The following is a 20766-nucleotide window of genomic DNA, read 5'->3' as shown; positions in this document are numbered from 1 at the left end:
GTGGTAATGTCAAATAATTATAAAATCAATATTAAAGGTCATGGATGATGGATACTATCACAGATAGTAACCAAAATGTGACTGCCAGAAGCAAGCAACATATGCTGTTGGAAAGACACTGCGACATTTGTCTTTGATGGAAGATTTAAAAAAGAAAAAACAACAACAACAAAAAAACCCATCATGTATGTGGGAAGCACCCTAGGAAGCAGAGGGTAAGTTTGGGCTCACGAAGACTAACTTCAGGATTAATGACTGTATAAAAAGTTGGAAGCCTTGTCATCTCTTCTTTTGGCCTGAGTGGCTAAATGAAGACAGGGTAAGAATGGTTATCATTGTCCATAGGCTTAATGAAATTAAAGACTCCGAAGGCAGGTTTTGGTGCCCCTAAGCCTAGCACATTAAAAACAAGCTAACTGGAGTCCCAACTAGTACTTTTTCTTTTTTTGGGGGGGCCAGGGGTTCCTTTTTGAGACAGGGTCTCCCTGTAGCCCCAACTGTCCCGGAACTTACTATGTAGACCAGGCTGGCCTTGAATTCAGAGATCTGCCTGCTTCTGTGTCAGGATTAAAGGCATGTGTCACCATGCCTGGCTGGAGTTCTACTTAAGAAAAATTTTATTACCTCTTAACATTTATATTCCTGTGAACTGCACCATTTCAGTATTTCAGTACTATTTAGCAAAGCTGAACATAATTATGGTCAGGAAATGGAGAGGCATTCTAGCAGATATAGTGACCAACACAGGTCAATCTCACAGTCCTGCATTCTTTCACTCTTTTCCCCTACAGGCATGGAAGGTGAAGTTTATAAGGTCTGCTCCCCTAAGAGGAAGCTGCCTATCTGCCCCACAGTTGTTGCCATAGTGATTTGCTGTAGGCAGGTCAGCCCAAATCTGTGTGTGGTGGCTATTATGTAAGTCATGAAGTGCATCGCTAAGGTTCTGCTGAACTCGGGACTCTTGGAGACAGCCTGTGCAGTAATGGTTACTAGGCACTTGCATTCTATTGTGTTGGCAGACTGTTACTGGCTCAAAAATCAGCTGACACCTCCCTCAACTCCCGTCTTTACTGCCACTACCAGTCTGAACCATTTTATCTAAAGAACTCCAAGTTCATGATGTAGAAAATATGCCGAACGAGACGTTTAATTTTCTTGTCCCCGTAGTCCAGTCTTTTACTGCCAATGTCATCTTTTACTAAAATGTAAAGAAATGGAATTGGGAGTGAGACATGCATTAGTGTGAATGCTGGCCTCGCTCCAGAGCAACCTGGAGCGACTTACTGACTCTGCAGAGACTTCGCTTTATGACTTGCAAAACTGGGTAAATTTGGCCTAACCAGTGGGAGATGAATAGCACCATGCAGCTGTATCAAGTTCTTTGGACGCAATAAGTGAGATTCTGTATCTAGTTAAAATGAATGAAAACATATCACCGCCCACCCACTAAACTCTCCAACCCTGGTACCCAAATCAGCCTCTACTACACCACTTGATTGAATGCTCAGCAGCAGAGCATATTTGTGAAAGTAAGTTTCTTTTTAGAATCCATGCAGTGTTAGAGGTAAAGAATCAACATTTTGCATAAATGGTTGAGAAATATTCTTTACTACTTTTGTGTCCACATGATTAAAAAAAAAAGCAAACAGTGCTAAATGCCACTTTGGTAAAAACTGTTCAAATTACATCCTTTCGACAGGTTTTATTCCCAAGATGTCAAACCCCTTGGCCATGACAGCAGCCACTGCTTCACACAGTAGCATACGCCACATGTTCACCTTTAATACTTTCCCTGGGAAGATAGAAAGAGAAGATATTAATTATCTTGTTTTTCTTTTTGAAATTCATTAAAGAATTATTTCCAGATTTTACTAAAAAGCGAGTAGCCTAACCCAGATGGTAGACCTAACTAGAATTACCTTCGACTTTAAAAGACAGACAATGCAAGAAATCAACTATTTATATGAAATCTGCAATGAGAAATTTTCTATTTCTCTATAAAATTTATAGTACTTTCGTAAGTGCCTTGATGTGAAATAAATGCCATATTGGGTGGGAATACCACCTTGCTCGCTCTTCACGAAGTTTCTGGTCTCAGGCATGACCCTCACAAGCGGCTAACTTGCCTTGTTAATATAAAAGGGATACCGATGATGGCACTGTGCTCTACATAATGGCCTATTCCAGTGGTTTTCTGGTTTTCTAATTCATTTCCTTTAACTCCTAAGGTATACACTAGGCCAGAAAAGCTAGCACTACTTCAGATTCTGTCTGTTATGTATGCTACAGAATGCTGTGTGAAAGCACCCCCGACACAATTCAGATGCCCTGGTGGCTCCCCTTCCCCAGTGTGGACAGTGGTTGACACTCACCAGTCTGCCGATCTTTCTCCACACAGTAGCAGCTATCATAGAACTCTGTGAAAGTAGTTGCCAATTCATAAATATAATCACAGAGAGTGTGGAGAAGTAGGTCATCTAAAATCTTTTGCAAAATCTCAGGGAAGCGTAAAATACACCGGCCTAGTTTCCATTCCTTCTCATGGTCCAAGACAATCTTGGTTTCCCGAGCAGCTTTCTGCAGCATCTCCTCATTGATGCTGGCCAGCCGTGCAATGGACCTGAAATACCAGACAAGTACCCTTTTGTCAGGCACACTTTTTCTTTTTTTTGAATCTTTTTGAGGCAGGGTTGGCCTGGAACTCACTATGTAGACCAGGATGGCCTTGAGCTCACAGAGATCCATGTCATGTATACTTTTTAAAAATACAAAAGCATGTAATAAATGACTGATATAAATCAGAAAATAATAGCAATTAAAAGAAGACTTAATTTGGTGTTGTAGGGGCGCAGCTACAATGCAGCCCTGGGGAGGCAGAACAGAGATGCCAGCCTGGGCTGTGACAGCAAACGGTCTCAAAAACTCACTAGAAAGATACTTTTAAAATGAAGTGCTTAATTCTAGGACAATTATGATGCAAAACCAACAATCTGGATTTAAGCATTTTATAATATTAAAAATGGGACTGTAATTCTTTTAGGAGGTCATCTGTCACTTTCTTGGTGTTTACCCAGAAGTGCTCTGGAAATCATCTGTCAGAGACAACAGGGACAGGCTTAGGGTTCAAGCAGACCTCTCAATTCTAAAAGAGAAAATAATTTCCAAAGATGCTTCATACACAGCAAAATTTAAAAACCAAACAGCCTGGGGTATGGTGGCACACACCTATAATCTTAGCATTTGGGAGGCGGAGAATAGTGAATTCGAGGTCAGCCTGATTCATTTGAAACCCTGTCTCAAAAGAACTAAAAATAAACCCATTTTTGAACAACCTTCATTTGATTTACAATGTAACAGTGACCAAGCACAATTACCGGATTCTAGTGAAGGCGTACAACAGATAGGCGGCTGTATTTCCTCTGTCATCTAACATCTTGTCAAAGGAGAAGACGTAGTCATTCAACCGGTTATGGGAGAGGTCGGCGTATTTGATACAGCCATATGCAACAGATGTCTGAGCCGCTTTCAACTCTTCTGCAGTTAAGACCTTAAAGGAAAGACAAACACGTCATAGCTTGTTTGGCACAGTTTCTACCCTAGTGTGAGGCAGGAGCCTGGGAAGGGAGCATCTAAGGCGTGCTTGTCAGTGAGCATTCAAACTGAGGAAGAGTGACCTGGGCCAATGTACAAAGGAAATAGAGACAGTAAGAAACTCACCAGGCTATGAATACTGAAGAATGATATTTATACTTGATTTATTATAAAGTGTGAGCCTCTTTTCCAATATATTCATGAAACCCATGCACTATTATACCTACTTTGTGTTATAAACTCTCTTGAGAATATAGCAAACAAAATTAGGATCCAGTAACTAGTGAAATCAACAGCACATCAAGGGTAGAAGAAAGAAACTGCATATTACTTTATTACTATCCAGGAGCTGCAATGGTGCATGCCTGTTACCCTAGCACTGGGGAAGCAAGTTGGAAGTTGGCCAGGGCTACAGAGCAAGGCCCTGCCTTAAAACAAAAATCACAAATATATGGTCATATGTTAAGTATTTCTGTTCTGACCACAATACACTGGGCTTGCAGAAGATTAACTCTTCCACCAAGACACAATTTAAAAATTGGATAAAATATATTGTGGAAATTGGGAGAAAGTCATATAGAAATTAAGCTGGAACTGAGTTGAAACTCTCCTTCCTATGAGCTACCCCTCACAGTGCCAGAAGGTGGGATGTAGCCTAATGGAGATTTGTCAACTGTCTTACTCAGCTCCGGACCCTGCGAGCTACACTGCTGACCCTGCCAGGCAAGATGTGCCCACTGCTGCAACAGTGGCATGACTGCTATGGGGTAAGCAAATGCTTTCTGATTAGATCTGAGGCTTTCTCACAGAAGAAATTCATGTTTGGTACTGTATACCTGGGTCAAAAGCCATGGCTGAGGAGCTCGTAAGTCCTAATGGGAAAGCCACTGCCGCTGTTTTGTTAAATGGACATAATGCTAATTATTAGTTTATGCCCACAGGTTAGTGTTATTGTTAGGTTTGGGGAGAGAAGCTACTTTTTTTGTAGGGGGTGGCAATTATTCCAGACTCAAGTGGTCAATGGTGAGACATGAAGAAGTGACTGCTGAATGTCAGCTCTAAATGGGATATCCATGTCACTCCCTAAGGCTCCTCCCGTTTGAGGAGCTGTGTACAGTTAATGGCGGCTACAGGAGAAAGAGACACATTAGTGGTACAGCCCCTGCTAGTGACCTAATTCAACTCATCCCCCCCCCCCCCTGAATTATTCAAGATGGTACTAAAATTCCATCTACGGATTTCTAAGAACTTGCTCCATAAATATATTTCTGGAGCTAAAAAAAAAAAACTCCAAACAACAGAAAAACACTTTAACATGTTTCCTGGCCACATCAAGTAGTCAAACCAGAAGAACAAAAACAGTTTTGGTACTAAATTCGTATTAATTTGGAGTTCTGTTACTTATTAAGACTGGGAAACGAGGCTGAAGAGATGGCTCAGAGGTGAAGAGCACTGGCTAGTTTTGGAGAAGACCTGGGTTTGATTCCCAACATCCACATAGAGGCCAGTAACCATCTGTAACTCCAGTTCTAGGAGATCTGATGCCCTCCTCAAACTATGCACAACACAGGTGTACTTGCAAAGCACTCATACAACAAAAATTTTTCTAAAAGACTGGGAAAAGGGGGCTGAGGGATAGCAGCACTCTTGCCTAATGCGAGGCCGTGGGTTCCCTCCCCAGCACTGAACTGAAGTGGCATGAGAGACTTTTTAAAACCAAGCCAGTATGGGAACTACTACTCTCAAAAATCTAGTCCATAGTCTTCCTAAGATCTTAAAATTTCTGACACTGAAGTGGCATGAGAGACTTTTTAAAACCAAGCCAGTATGGGAACTACTACACTCAAAAATCTAGTCCATAGTCTTCCTAAGATCTTAAAATTTCTGACACCATTTTTTGTTAGCTACCATATTGGGTCTATATGATAAGATTGTCTAAGGAATTCTAGCCCATTAACTGGCTTACAGATAAATAAGCATGCATATAATTTGTGAACTAAAAAAGCATTTAAGCCAGTTACTGTCAAGTTATGTGTGCTTATTTTTAGCTAAAAATAAATGAGGGGAATACAAATGGGATAACTGCTTAAACATGTAATTTAAAGGCTTGCTGAGCACTGTGGCATGTGTCACTAACCCTGGCACTTAGAAGGCTAAAGGAGTATCACAAATTTGAGGCCAATCTAGCCTACATATCAAGTCAAAAGACACTATACCAAACTATAACAAACACTGTCATAAAAAAAATGGGCAATTTCATACGTAGGGATCCCCCCACCCCCAAGACAAGGTCTCAAGTACTCAGGCTCACCTCAAAGAGTCATGTGATCATGAACTCCCGCCTCCAGCTCCTAAGTGTTGGGATTGCAGGCGTGTGCCAACATGCCCAGCTTTATATGATGTTGGTGACCAAACCAAGGTCTTCACTCATGCTAGACAAGCAATCTACCGACTGAGCCACATCCCAAGAGTTTTTCCTTTTAAGAATTGTTTCTAAGGAAGGAAATAAATAACCAGGTAGAAAAGAACTTGTAAGTAGGAGAGGGAGATGCAAAGGAAGTGAAAAGTATGAGAAAGAAGGGGCTGGAGAGACAGCTCAGTGGTTAAGAGCTCTGACAGAGGATCCAAGTCAGGCGTTCCCCAATCGCCTGGAACTCCAGCTTCGGGGAGACCAACACACATAATCCAAAATAAATCCTAAAATTCTTTCTCATACCTTTCTTCCCCATGTGGTAGAGAAAAAAAAAATCCTACACTCAAGTGCATAGTTTGACAACGTGAAGACAGAAGCAGAGTAAAAACTGAACACGTAAGCGGGTCCAGAGTCTGAGCACAGGCTCATACAGGATGCATCCCCCGTCCCCCAAATTTCTGAGACAGGGTCTTGTTCTGCAGTCCTGGCTGGCCTGGAATGTCCAGTGATCTGACTCCCAGGTGCTGTAATTGTAGCCACTTCCATTATGACTTATTTGAAAGGACCAATATTCATCTATGGTCAAGTTGGCTATCATTAAAATTGTTTGTAGGCTTTATCTAAAACTTGAACATTAACAAATTGATATAAAGCTAGAATTCAATTCTGCGTAAAGCAACAAGGTTTTATGAAGACTCATCTGCACTTCTGTTCTTTACTTTAGGCAGGGTCGCTGACCTCCTATGTCGCTGGGGCTCTTCCTGCCCTAGACGCCCCTAGTACTAGAATTACAGGCATAAGCCGCCCTGCCCAGCTTGAAATGTTTTTCATAAAATTTTAACTATGTTGTGAACTACAGGCTTTCCTGTTTTACAGTTTACATTTAATTAGTTAGGTTTTCTCTGTGTTTTTAAAGTCAGTTTCTGTAAGCTTTTTCTCCCCAGTTCAGACTCAAAATATGAACTCTAGAAGTTACCCATTCTCTACTAAAGGTACTGGTCTTGTTTACCGTCCCCTATAAAAGGAGGTTCACTCTTCACTCTTCCTCTGTTGCATAATCACACCGAGTTTGGTTCTAGCTGTCCCAATGGATAAGGAAAAGCAATGACTTTTCTCTTACCTTTGGGCAAGTGCATACCAAACCAAGGCTTTCTATCTTGTTAACATAATTTCACATATTTGTGCTGTCTTTATCTGGATTTAATTAGGAAAATAGACTTCAAAAACTAAGAAAGACTTGAATCTTTTGATTACTTCAAACTCTGCCTAATGAATATTATTTCTTAACAGTCTATGATCCTATTAAAATATTTTTATCTTATGTATATGAGTGTTTTGCCTGCATTATGTAGGTATATCTGTGTTGTGCAATGCCTGTGGAGGCCAAAAGAGGGTGCTGATCTACTGAAACTGGAGTTAAGGGTCCTTTGCAAGGGCAACCAGTGCTCTTAATCACTGGGCCATTTCTCTAAGCCCCATAGTTGGGTTTTTGTTGTTTCCTTACACGTGGTCTTGCTATGTAACCTAGGGTGGCTGCAAACTTGCCTCAGCTTCCAGAGGAGTGCTGGGATTAGAAGCCTGTGTCACCATGCCTGGCATGATTACTTTTCTAAAAACAACAATATAACTGTTTGCATATTCAGTAAGATCCTCTTCTCTTTGGCAGGATCCAGTCGACAGATCTGATAATATACATGAAGGCTAGAGATTACCCCGATTTCACAGTCAGCCTGGATACTAAGAAACACAGATCACATGTACATGGAATGCCTGGCTTCAAGGGCCCCAGCTTTATGGTGACATCAGGCACTACAGGTTTGCCTTTATATCTAAATCTGAAATTATGATGCAATAAGTCACTTTTTTGTTACACTTACATGAATATGACAAAACAATTCATTTTATAAATTGGTTTTTCTTAGATAATCTATGTTCTACAGCTACTCGTGGCTGCAATCCCTGCCTAGGTTACACAGTGAGACCCTGTCTCACCCCAACTTGCTACTGCCAACAAAAACAGCCCTGTACGTGTCGTCGCTCTGCTGTGCTTGTGGAGACAGGGTCTCACTTCTATTGCCCAGGTCACTCTGACTCCTACACACAAGTAACTCCACTATCTTCAGTCTCCTCGGTGTTGGGATCACAGGTGTACAAAACCACCTCTGGCTTTGCTTTGGGAATTACACATCTACCTGTTCTAGATCCTAAATTCTTTGGGGTACCACTAAAGGCAGAAAGTGTTCTTTCCAAAAGCTCTATACCTTGAACAACTTAATGCAGACATCAAGAGACAAGTCTCATGCCAACTTGTGGGCTACAAAGAAAGTTCTTTCATTAGAGTTATATTGCAAACCCATGAGTTTGATATCTGAACATTCCATACCATAGTAAAGTTCTTTGACAGAATCTGTAGTGATTAATTCTGGTAGCATCCACAATGTACCTTTTTGTTGTGAAATATTTTCTTAATTTCAATGCAATTTTGGGATGCCAGATGGCAATGCTGCTAAATCAAATAAGCGTGCTATTGCTGCTACAAGATCCTGGATCTAGGAAACTAAGATCCAGCTGCATTAGAGAACACCCTTTGTGGTAAAGCTAGGAGTGCTGGCACTCCTAGCTCACAGAAATTTCCAAAGACATGGGGCCTACTGAAGAGAGCTGTTTGTACTCTGCACCACGGCTTTACTTAGGAGCTTGCTTTATTTTCACACCAATACTCAAGAGCCTTGCCTGCTGCTGTACTACACCACCTCATGCACAGAGCCAGTCAATACTGCTATAGGGGCCCAAGCCTTGGCATGTTCCCATTTCTGAGGCTCAAACCCTCATGAGCACAAAGGGATGCAGCAGAATAAATGTGTCTGCAGCACCCTGCACTGAAGGAAACACAGGTTCATGTGGCGTGGGACAGACTCACTTCTCCAGTAACAACACCACACATACAGGCGAGTAGAAACCCAAAGTGAAGAATGACTACACATACATCAAAACGACAAAGCAGCACGGCAAAGGCCTCACTCAGTTCACCAAGAAGAAATGGCAATTATACACATTCTTAGGCTCCAATATAGTAAAGCAGCAGATGTTACAGAGCATCTTGTCCAACAGCACACAGAAAAGACCATATGGTGATTCACAAGATATGTCCCAACATTAAAACAAAATTTAATTTACGTGTATGAGTGTGAGTGCACCCACGTTATGCAATGCCCGCAGAGGTCAGAGGGCATTGGATTCCTTGGAACTAGAGTTATGAATGGTTGTTACCTGCCATGTGGGTGCTGGGAACTGAACCTGGGTCCTCTGCAAGAGCAACCAGTGCCCTTAACTGCTGAACCATCTCTTCAGTCCCTCAACAAAAAATTTTTGAAGGACCACGTGTCCTTGACCACAATGGAATACAATTAGAAATCAACAGGAGAAAATTTAGAAATGACAGGTATGTGGTAACTATATAGCACAGTCTTGAACAATCAGTAGGGTCAACAAAGAAATCTCGAGAGAGAAGTGAAAATGGAACCAACATATCTACACTTATGGGGGACACAAAAGCAAGAACCTAAAGGTAATGGAAGCAAATGAGACTGAAACCAAACAAAAGTTCAATGAAATAGAGCTGGTTTAATGAAAAACAGACAAAAGGCTGGGGATGCGAGCACAGTGGTAGAACACTTGTCAAGCATGGACGAGGCCCTGGCCTTCATCCCCAGCACCAAAAAAACAAAGCCCAGTAACATGCTGGGTACACTGGCACATGTCTGCAATCCTAGCACTTGGGATGCTGAGGCCAGTCCAGCAAAGGGTACAAGACTATCGCAAAAATGTCAAATCTTTAGCTAGACAAAGAACAAAACCATACTCAAAATCAGGGACACATTACAATACCACAAAACAACAAAGGATCATTTAGGGGACATAATGAACTACACCAATAACAAACTGCAAAATCCAGAAGAAATGGGTACACTGCCCGACACATTAAACCCAACAAAGCTGAGTCATGAAATAACAGAACACCTGAACAGACTAATAAATTAGGAGATCAAAAGAGTAACATTTCCCAGAAAGGTCCAGGACCTTATAGCCTCAATGCTGGATTCTGTAAAATATTTACAGAAGAACAAAACCATTGTAATAAAATGAAAAGTGAAAACACTGCTAGACTAATTTTACAAGGCTAGCACTATCCTGAGAAAAAACTACAGATCAGCTTCCCACCCCACATCCTGTTCTCCTTCTAGCCTTGGGCACAGGCCCGCTTTTGCTCTTAGCACCCCAGCTCTTTGGACTACCCTCTTAGCCCAGACCCACCCACTGCATCCTGACCCCCTGCACTCAGACCAGCTCCATTTTTCAGTTAAGTCTGTTAGAACCTTCATAGGCTGTCCCTACCCCCAACTTGCCTTTGCACTCCTGAGACCAGCCTTCTTCCTTGATAAGTCTGATCTTGTCCTCGGTGCCTTGACTCCCGTATAACCAGAGCAACTCCAATCTCATGAACCCCACATCCTGTTCTCCTTCTAGCCTTGGGCACAGGCCTGCTTTTGCTCTTAGCACCCCAGATTGCTGGACTACTCTCCATCGAGCTCTCCAAATCACACTGTGTCCACCCCCTACACTGGGGCCAGCTACAGCCTCTCCCACTGCTGCAGGGTTGGCCTTTCCTGCTCTTTAGTAGGGGAGCAGACCTTTGCAGACTCCCTGAGAGTGCCTGAATCCAGCCTCCACCTAGTAAGCTTCCCAAATTGCACTGTGCCTGCTGTGCAGACCTTAGGTAGAAAACTGAAAACATCTGATTCTCACCTGACTTGGGCCTCTTCCAGAACTCCTGAGTAGCTCCAATATAAAACCAAAAGAGAACCTGAAGCCTAGACCAACCAGATTTTCATACCCAATAGAAAACCAAGGCACATCAAGTATACAAACAGAAACAGACTTAAACTCAAAAAAGGAAGGCTTGAGTCTAACAAAATAAGAAACAAAAGAAATCCACATGCCAAAATCATAAAGAAAAGATAATATGAAAAACCCAAATAATATGTCCCCACCAAACATCAACAGTCCTATAGAGTTCTATAATGAGAAAACCCTAGAGATAACCCAGGACACAGAATTTAAAAGAACAATCATTAACATGATCAAAGAATTCAATGAATTTAAAGAACACACAAACCAAAGAACTAAAAAGAGAGAGGGATAAACTTGAGTTCACAAAAGAGTTAGAAATATTGAAGAATACTCAGTCTGAAATGAAGTGAACCACTCAATAAGCCAATTAGAAATGACAGAAGAAAGCCTCACCAATAGACTGAATGAAATGGAAAACAGAGTATCAAGACTGGACAATAAAGCTGATGAACTGAACAGCTTAAGAAAAGACTGAAAATTTTAAGAAAACACAGGAATGGAATATGCAGGAAATGTGGGATACCATGAAAACACCAAACTTATGCATCATAGGCCTAGAGGAAGGAGAAGAATCTCAGGATAATGGTATGGGCCAGGTCTTCAATAGGATTGTATAAGAAAATTTCCCAATATTAAAGAAAGATGTGCCCATACAAATATGCAAAGCATATAGAACACCAAATAGAACCAGAAAAGAAATTCCCCACGGCACATCATAGTGAAAACATTAAACATATAGAGCAAAGAGAGAATACTGAAAGCTGCAAAAGAAAAACAAGTCACATATAAAGGAAAACCCACCAGAATTACAGCTGACTTTCTAAAGTGAGAAGAGCCTGGACCAAAGTATTCCCAGCTCTAAATGACTATAGGTGCCAACCCAGAATACTTTAACCAGTAAAAATAACTATTATAGTTGAAGGGGAAAGAAAAATCTTTCACGACATGAATAGACTGAAAGAATTCATGTCCAAGAAAACCAGCCCTTCAGAGAATTCTTGAAGTAATACAAAGAGCTGAAGAAAGGAACAATTATACCCAAGGGGCAACAGAAAGAAACTAAAAGAAGGCCTAACGGTGGAAACATAGTTAGACCAAGAATGCAGACAGAAATTAAAAGGACAGATGGGAACGGATGAGTCTTTAATGTCTTTGGTCAGGTTTATTCCGAGATATTTTATTTTATTTTATTTTGAGGCTATTGTGAATGGGGGCGTTCCATGTACTCTTTCTCCAATTGCTTGTTATTGGTATATAGAAAGGCTACTGATTTTTGTAGATTAATTTTATAGCCTGCCACTTTACTAAAAGTGTTGATCATTTCTAGGAGTTTTCTGATAGAGTTTTTGGTATCTCTTAGGTATAGTATCTCAGAAAGGGAAAATTTAACTCTTCTTTTCCAATTAGTACTCCTTTAATTTCCTTCTCGTCTTACTGCTCTAGTAAGAGTTTCAAGCACTATATTAAAAAAGGAGTGCAGATAGTAGACAACTTTGCCTGGTTCGTGAATTTAATGAGAATGCTTCCAGTGCATTAAAGACCTCTACAATGAAAATTTTAAATCCTTAAAGAGACTGAGGAAGACACCAGAAGACAGAAGGACCTCCCATGTTCATAGATTAGAAGGATTGTGAAAATGACCCTCCTACCAAAAGCCATTTATAGATTCAATGTAATGCCAATCAAAATCCCCACAGCATTCTTCACAGAATTAGAAAAAAAAAAAAAAAAAAAAAAGCTAAAATTCATATGGAAGCACAAAAGACCCTGGATAGCTAAAGCAACCTTGAGCACAAAGAACAATGCTGGGGGGATTATGATACCAGATTTCAAACTGTATTACAGAGCTATAGTCAAAAAAACAGCATGGTACTGGCACAAAAATAGACCCATAGATCAATGGATCATAATTGAAGACCCAACCATGAATCTATGCAATTTCAGCCACCTGGTATTTGACAAAGGGGCCAAGAACATTCACTGGAGGAAAGACATCATCTTCAGCAAATGGTGCTGGCAAAACTGGATTGCCACCTTTGAAGAATGAAACTAGACCCTTTCACCTTGCACAAGTCAACTCCAAATGGATCAAAGATCTCATTGTGAAACCTGAAACTGTTAGAACAAAATACTGGCAAATATCCCAGTCACAACTCATCAAAGAAGCTTACCAAATACCACAACTGGTCACACACATTGTTTATGAATTGCCCAGGCCTAAGTGACACATCTACAATGCAACCTTTACACCTAAGGCTCATGGAACATAGAACAGGGGTAAAGAGGTCACTAATGAATCTCTAGATTCTCATTAATGAAGCTCCCTTGTGCAACAGAGGACCAGGAACACAAAAGGTTACAGGTGGCCAAAGTGTAGAGATTAAGAATCTGTAGAGTGCTGGTTCTCGGGCAGGACTGCTATATTAAACTTCATCCACCCAGGGCACAGGGAGCATTGCAGAAGGGGGTGGAAGGATTGCAGGAGTCAGGGAGGAGGTATATGACCATATGGAAATAGAGTCCTGAATCAGGTGGCTGAAATAGGCTCCTGGGACCATGCTTGTATGAATCTACAGTGGTGGTATGGGTGTGCAAAGGTCCCATGCAGGCTCTGTCATATGGGGGTCCAGCACAGAGATATGGAGGTAGACAGCAGACCCCAATCTTGGCTGAAGAGGTTATGGCAGCTGGTTACTGCTGGGTGGGGAGGAGCTGGTCTTCCTGAGGCAGGGGACTGTGGATGGGTTGACTGGGCCTCAGTGGATGGGTTTGCACTGGAGAACATCTGGAGATGCTGGTTTGGCACGGTAGGCCTTGATGCAGGTGGTAGAGTGCATGGGTTCCAGTGGGGGGGGCTATGGGAGGGTGCTGGTAGGGACAGGGGCATAAAGATGATTAAGACTGATTGAGATGTTCTGTGTGAAATACATAAAAATTCAATAGAAACAAATGAAAAATAAAAAAACTATAGATCAATATACCTAATGGAAATGGATGCAAAATCCCCAGCCAAATAGTAGAACAATGAATCCAACATCACATCCAAAAGATATATGCCATAAGCAAGTGGGATTTATCCCAGAGAGAAGACTGTGTGTCAATGACTGGGATGTACTCTGTGGTCCAGTGCTTGCCTACTATGTGCAAGACTAGTTCAATCCCCAGCACTACCACACAGACACATATGCAAATAGTAAATGCAATGCTGCACATCAACATACACCTTGGAGAATAAGGCAGGAGGAAAGTCTTGAGTTGAAGTCAGCCTGAGCTACATTAGTGAGATGATCTCAAAAATATGTACGTGCTACTGCTTTTCTGCATGTTAATGAACTAGTTGAAAAGAGATGCAATTCCTATTCACAGTATCCTATTCTGTAAAATAAAGTACCTAGGAATAAATTTAAACAAGGAAGTGAATGATTACAGCAGCAAAAAACCCCCAAAACATAGCTGAAAGAAACTACAGCAGAATAAAAAGGAAGGATACCCCATGCCCATGGATTAAAGCACTGCTAAAATGGCCATAAAGTTTAAAGCACTGTACAGGTTCAATGTAGTCTGTACCAAAATACAGAAGGCTTCTTCAAAGAGCTAGAACAAAACCACAAAATTTATAGACAAATAATCAACCACATCCAAAACGAAACTAAACCAAAAAGAAGCCCCAAAGCAGGAGACGTTATAGTAACGGATAAAGAAAATTCTATAGAACTACAGTAATAAAAACAGCATGGTATTGGCATAAAAATGGACCATAGGAACTGAACAGAAATTCTGGAAACTACTGCATATACTTAAAGCAAACTGGTTTTTAGCTTTGGTTCAGGCTGCTCTTAAACTTTTGGACTTAACTGATCCTCTTACCTTGGCCTCTGATATGCTGGACAACAGACCCGCACCTCCCTCCATGCTTGGCTTCAGCCAATTTGTTTCTCTGCTCAATAGAGATTTTTTTGTCTCTGCTCAGTAGAGGATTTTGTCCTCTCATTGCTGGAGATCAAACCTAAAGCCTTGTACATGCTAGGCAAACCCTCTGAAAAACTTTAAGAGCTGTCTTGGATATAGGACAGCAAAATTCAACAGATGAAATACCAAATATTCCTAATGAGGCAAAGGAGGGAGAGAACAGCATGAGGTATGCAATAGAAACCATCAAACTTCCTAGAGAATTGGAAGTTGCGGAAAAACCTGAATGGGCAAAGGAAGTAACATCTGAAGAGCTGAGCCTGAGAACTTTCTTAAATAGATTCAAGAACTGCAGACACTGATTCAGGAAGATCAGCAACCTCCACCAATGGGATGAAAAAGAAAAAGCAGCCAGGCACGGTGATGCACCATTGCGATCTCAGCACTTGGGAGATGGAGGAAGGAGGACCATGAGTTCAAGGTCAGCCAGAGCTATAGTGAGGCCCCCATCCCCAAAACAAAACAAGATAAAAACTAACAAAAAACTCCTCAAACCAAAAAAAAAAAAATCAAATTAGTAGTACAGTTTTCTGTTGACGAGTAGGAGAGGCTACTTTGGCCAGCATCACCCAGAAAGCAAAACCAATCAAGCACCTAACAAAAGCTACACAAAGAACATGCACTAAAAAATCCTACTCAACGGGGCTGGAGAGATGGCTCAGCAGTTAAGGGCACTGGCTGCTCTTGCAGAGAACCTGGGTTTGGTTCCCAGAACCCCATGGTGGCTAATACAGCGGATCCCAATTCCAGGGGATCCGATGTCTGCTTCTGACCCCTGTGGACATTGCATGATGCAAGGGCACTTACATACATGCAGGTAATACACTTATACATATAAAACAAAGAATTTTTTAAAATCCTAAACAAAATACTAGCAGATATAATCTGACAGCACATTAAAAAGATTACTCAAGGGGGCTGGAGAGATAGTTCAGCAGTTAAAAACACTGGTTGCTCTTGCAGAGGACCAAGTTCAACTTCCAGCACCCACATGGCAGCTAACAACTGTCTATAACTCCAGTTCCAGGGAATCTGATGCCCTCTTCTGACCTCTTCGGGCATTGCATGACACGGGTGCACTGACACACACGCAGGCAATACACATATACATAAACTAAAAATAATAAATGTTTTTTAAAAAAAGATTACTTAAAATGTGGGCTTTACCTCAGGGATGAGAGAGGGTCTTAACAGATGCAGAAAAGCATTTAGATAAAGTCCATTTTTCATAATACAAATGCTGATCAAATTAGGTACAAAAAGAATGTACCTGAAAATACCAAAGGCTATATATAAAAAGCCAATAGCTGCCGGGCATGGTGGCGCACGCCTGTAGTCCCAGCACTTGGGAGGCCGAGACAGGTGGATCTCTGTGAGTTCAAGGCCAGCCTGGTTTACATAGTCAGTTCCAGGACAGCTGGAACTACAGGGAGACCCTGTCTCAAAAAGGCCAAAAAAAAAAAAAAAGCCAACAGCTAACATCACACTGGAGGGGGAAGCTTCCTCTCAAGATCACAAGACAGTGACATCACCACTTATTTTTCAGTACAGTACTGCAGGTCCTCACCAGAGCAATCAGACAAAGGAGAGAAAGAGACACCCAAATGGGAAAGTCACAATGGTACCTGAGTGTCTCAGACAATATATAGGAAACCTCAAGGACTTCATTAAAAGCCCAGCAATCCCAGCACTTTGGAGGCCACACAGAAATGCCAGCAGTTCAGGCCAGTCTGAGCTACATAGTAAGAGACGATCTATAAATCAAAGCAGCAGCAGCTAATTATCTAAAATGAAAACAATCCCATTTATATACGATAGCTATAAAAACATTTAGACAACCTAAGAATGATTTAACTGAAGTGGTAAAAGAAGGGCTGGATTACATGGCTGTAATCCTGGCACTTGGGAGGTGGAGACACGAGGAGCAAGAGTTCAAGGTTAGTCTCAGATACATGGTGAGTTCAAGGCCAGCCTGGGTGGTGTGAGACCCTATCTCAATTGAACAACAATAACAACAAAAAGATAAAAGATCTTCACAATAAAAACTCTTGAGTTGGGAGATATAGCTCCATGGCAGAGTCCTTGCCTAGCATGTAAGAAAAGTTGTACATTAATCCCCAGAACCCCAAAAAGGAAAACCATGAAAAACTGATGAAAGAAAGTGAAAACACCTGGGTTATATAAGGAGTCCTTCCCACAAAACTCCTAAAGGCCATACTACTTAAAACAATCTTTACTATCAATGTAATTTAGCAAAACACCAATGACATTCTTTACAGAATTAGGAACAAACAATACTATAGCTTGTCTGAAACCACAAAGCCCTAAGACTCTAAGCAACAAAATCACAAGCAGGAGATGACATACTATTGGAAAATGCACTCTAAAGCCTCAGTAATTAAAACATGGTACTGTCCTAAAAACAGACACCGAAACCAGTGGAACAGAATAGTCTACAAGCAAACCTTCACATTTATAGCCAATTGATTTTTATTTTACAGTACTAGAGACTGAACCTAGGGCATTGTACATACAAGGTAAACACTACCATAGCTATACTCTCAGCCCCCAGAGCCAATCACACACACACACACACGTCTCAACTTATGGCCTTGAACTCGTGATCTTCCTGCCCCTACATCCCAAGTGCTTGGATTACATTCATGTGCTACCATGCCCAGCTTCAGCCAACTGATATTTGACAAAGGTACTACAAACATGCAGTGAAGGACAAATCGAAATGGATCAGAGACTTACATGTAAGGTCTGAAACCAAACTGGTTCATGGTGGCTACCACTTCTAATCCCAGCGCTGGAGAGGCCGAGGCAGGAAGCCCGCTGGAAGTTCAAGATAAACCTGAGGTCTAATGTGGAACCTTGTTTCAAAAACAAAAAGCAGCTACTAGCGTGGTTGCACACGGCTTTAGTCCCAGCACTCGGGAGGCAGAGGCAGGCAGATCTCTGTGAGTTCAAGGCTAGCCTGGTCTACAAAGCAAGTTCCAGGCCAGCTGGGACTACAGGACGACGCTGCCTCAAAAAGACAGAAAGAAAAAAAAAAAAAAAAAAGCCATTACAGAATTTAGGTCACAAGAGTGCTAGGAACTTTGTGGACTACACCTCCAAGGCACTTATAAAACAAAGGCAAAACTAGACACATGAAAGCCGGGTCCCAGCACGGGAGGCAGAGGCAGGTGGATCTCTGTGAGTTCAAGGCCAGCCTGGTCTATATAGTGAGTTCCAGGCCAGCTGGGACTATAGAGAGACCCTGTCTCAAAAGACCAAAAAAGAAAAAAAACAAACAAAAAACTAGATAAATGAGATTATATCTAACTGAATGGCTGCAGAACAAAGGAAATAATCAGGGCAGAAGAAATGCACATAATGGGAAAAGGTATTTGCAAGCTGTATCATGAAAGACTAACACCCAAAACATACAAGGAACTCAATATGAAAAACCAACAAAACAAAAACCCACACCACTAAAACACAGGGCCTGAGGCTGAGGAATATAATTCATACAGAGGACAACAGTTCAGTTCTCAGCACCCACATAGTGGCTACCACCTGTCCCTAACCCCAGTTTCAAGGGAGCCAATGCCCTCTTCTGGCCTCTGTGGGCATTGCACGCATGTGGTGTATTTATATATACATGTGGGCAAAATACTCATACACATTAAAAAAAAAATTTAAAAATAAAACAAAAAGCCCCACCCTTCCAAATAATCCAATTTAAAAATGGGCAGAAAAGCTGAGTGTGGTGGTGGTGTGTGCTGGTAATCCCAGTACTTGAGAGGCAGGGGCAGGAAGTCATCCCCATGTTCTCCAAAGTCAGCTTGGTTGACATAGTAAGTTCCAGTCTAGACAGGATTACATCATGAGATAATGTCTCACAGAACCCAAAAGTGGCAGACTGACATTTCCCAAGAAAACACAAATGGCCAACAAGTGTATGAAAAAAATGGTTAGTATCACTGGTTAGGAACAACAGAATCAAAACCACAAGCAAGGGGTGGTGGTGCAGCCTATAACCCTAGTATTTGGGCAATGAAGGTAGGATTTCAAGGCCAGTCTGGGATATATAAAACACTGTTTAAAAAAAACAAAACAAAACAAAAAACAAAAAACAACCAAACCAGGGCCTAGAGAGATGGCTCAGTCATTAAAAGTATTGATTGCTCTTGCAGAAGATCTGGGTTCTGTTCCCAGCATTCACATGATGGCTAAAAATACCCATAACTCCAGTTCTAGGGGATCCAGCATCCTCTTCTGACCTCTGAGATGTTGCATTTACATACAACACATGCACTCATACACATTAAAAACAAAGCAACAAAAAACCCTAGTAACAACAAATGCAATCAGACACTGAAATACACCTCACTCCAATTTGATTATCACCAAAAAGACAAAAGAGGGTGAGGATGTAGCTCAGTGTGAGAGAAACTGCCTATAGGGACGCGGAATAAGTCAACCTTGCACAGTGCGAACTGGTTCAGTCATTAGACTGTATGAACATGTCTCACAGAGGCTGAAAACAGTGCTAACATGATTGAGCAATCCCGTTTCCTGGTATATAGCAAAGGGAATGGAATTGCTATAACAGGAGATACCTGTACTCCTATGTTAGTAGCACTAGTCACAATAACTAAAACACGGAAACAACCTAAAGGTCCATGGATCAATTAATGAATAAATGAAAATATGGTACAGCACAAAATGAATTGCTACGAATCCATTAAAATTGATAAAACCCTATCATTTGCAACAACATGGATGAAACTGGAAGCTACTTACAAAAGACGCTGGGCACACAAAGATAAGTACTTCATGGTTTCACTCATGTGAATATAAACACAGTTGAGAGCAGAGTGATCTTTACCAGAAATAGGGAAAGTGGTGAAGAGAGGGATGAGAAATTGATCACTGGAAATTACCTTAGTAAGAAGCTCCTGGTAGCATTGCACACAATAACCAGGTATGATAATATATTCTGAATGTCAAAAAGCTAGGAGGATTCTGAATGTTTCATCATAAAGAAATCAACATGTAAGGAGCTATTTAACTTGGTCTAAACATCCTATGGGAGCCAGGGATGGCAGTGCACACCCATAACACCAACATTTGGGAGGTGGAGGCAGGAGCATCAGGAGTTCAAGGCAAGTCTATATAGAGTTTGAGGCCTTTCTGGGCTACATGACACCCTATCTGAAAACAACAAAAATTATATGGTATTCCATAAAGTACAATTTCTATATCTTTATACATCTGTTAATATCCAGAAACAGTGTATTCAAAGTGACCAGTTAATGACACTCACCTGACCATGTGACTGACTCCTTATTTTCTCCACTTTTCCTCAATAAACATAAAAAGGAAAAATCAAAATACAATGCACGGTACACGTCATGCCAATGAGGTCTTGGAGTACCTTGTCTCTCTCCTTTTCCTTCAATTTGTCCATGGATCGCTTTAGTCCTTCTCCCAGAAGGTCCGTGAGGCGCACCGTTTCACCTGAACGTGTTTTAAACTTCTTCCTAAAAATGATGTAAAGACCTAATCAAATATTCTGAAACAGACCTTTCAATTTCAACTTTAAAATTCTCTGAAAATGAAGGGGAGGGATCCAGCCACATACTTCAGCACATGCCTCCTTCAAACCATGGACCATAGAGAGGTTACAGAGTCATATTCCAGGTGGCGACCATGGAAGAATGCCAAAAGAAACTACTATCCTCCCAGTGTCTCGTCTCTAGTCCTCAACTCAGAGCATTCTGTGTTGCAGCCCCTTAATGGCACTGTACTTTTACTATATTCTTTAACAGGGAGATAAAATTAAAAAGGCTGGGCTGGGCATGGTGGCCTTTAATCCCAGCACTTGGGAG

General features: G+C 41.4%; 1 protein-coding gene across 1 annotated transcript in view; it reads right to left on the bottom strand.

Moving 5' to 3' along the window:
- Nucleotides 1-1585: 1585 nt before the first annotated feature.
- Nucleotides 1586-20766, bottom strand: part of Rars (arginyl-tRNA synthetase) — a 42254-nt gene continuing 23073 nt past the window's right edge. Inside the window, exons 12-15 of the mRNA XM_008830154.3 lie at nucleotides 20313-20418; nucleotides 3375-3547; nucleotides 2373-2620; nucleotides 1586-1792 (exon numbers count right to left, since the gene is read on the bottom strand). Of these exons, the coding sequence (XP_008828376.1) occupies nucleotides 1683-1792; nucleotides 2373-2620; nucleotides 3375-3547; nucleotides 20313-20418 (637 nt within the window). The 3' untranslated portion in view covers nucleotides 1586-1682. The remainder of the gene's footprint in view (nucleotides 1793-2372; nucleotides 2621-3374; nucleotides 3548-20312; nucleotides 20419-20766) is intronic.

The sequence above is a fragment of the Nannospalax galili genome, unplaced genomic scaffold (genome assembly GCF_000622305.1).
Source record: "Nannospalax galili isolate Female #2095 unplaced genomic scaffold, S.galili_v1.0 scaffold1154, whole genome shotgun sequence".
NCBI classification, from domain to species: domain Eukaryota; kingdom Metazoa; phylum Chordata; class Mammalia; order Rodentia; family Spalacidae; genus Nannospalax; species Nannospalax galili.
The sequence above is the reverse complement of the archived record's forward strand: the minus strand, read 5'-3'. Positions and strand labels throughout refer to the sequence as shown.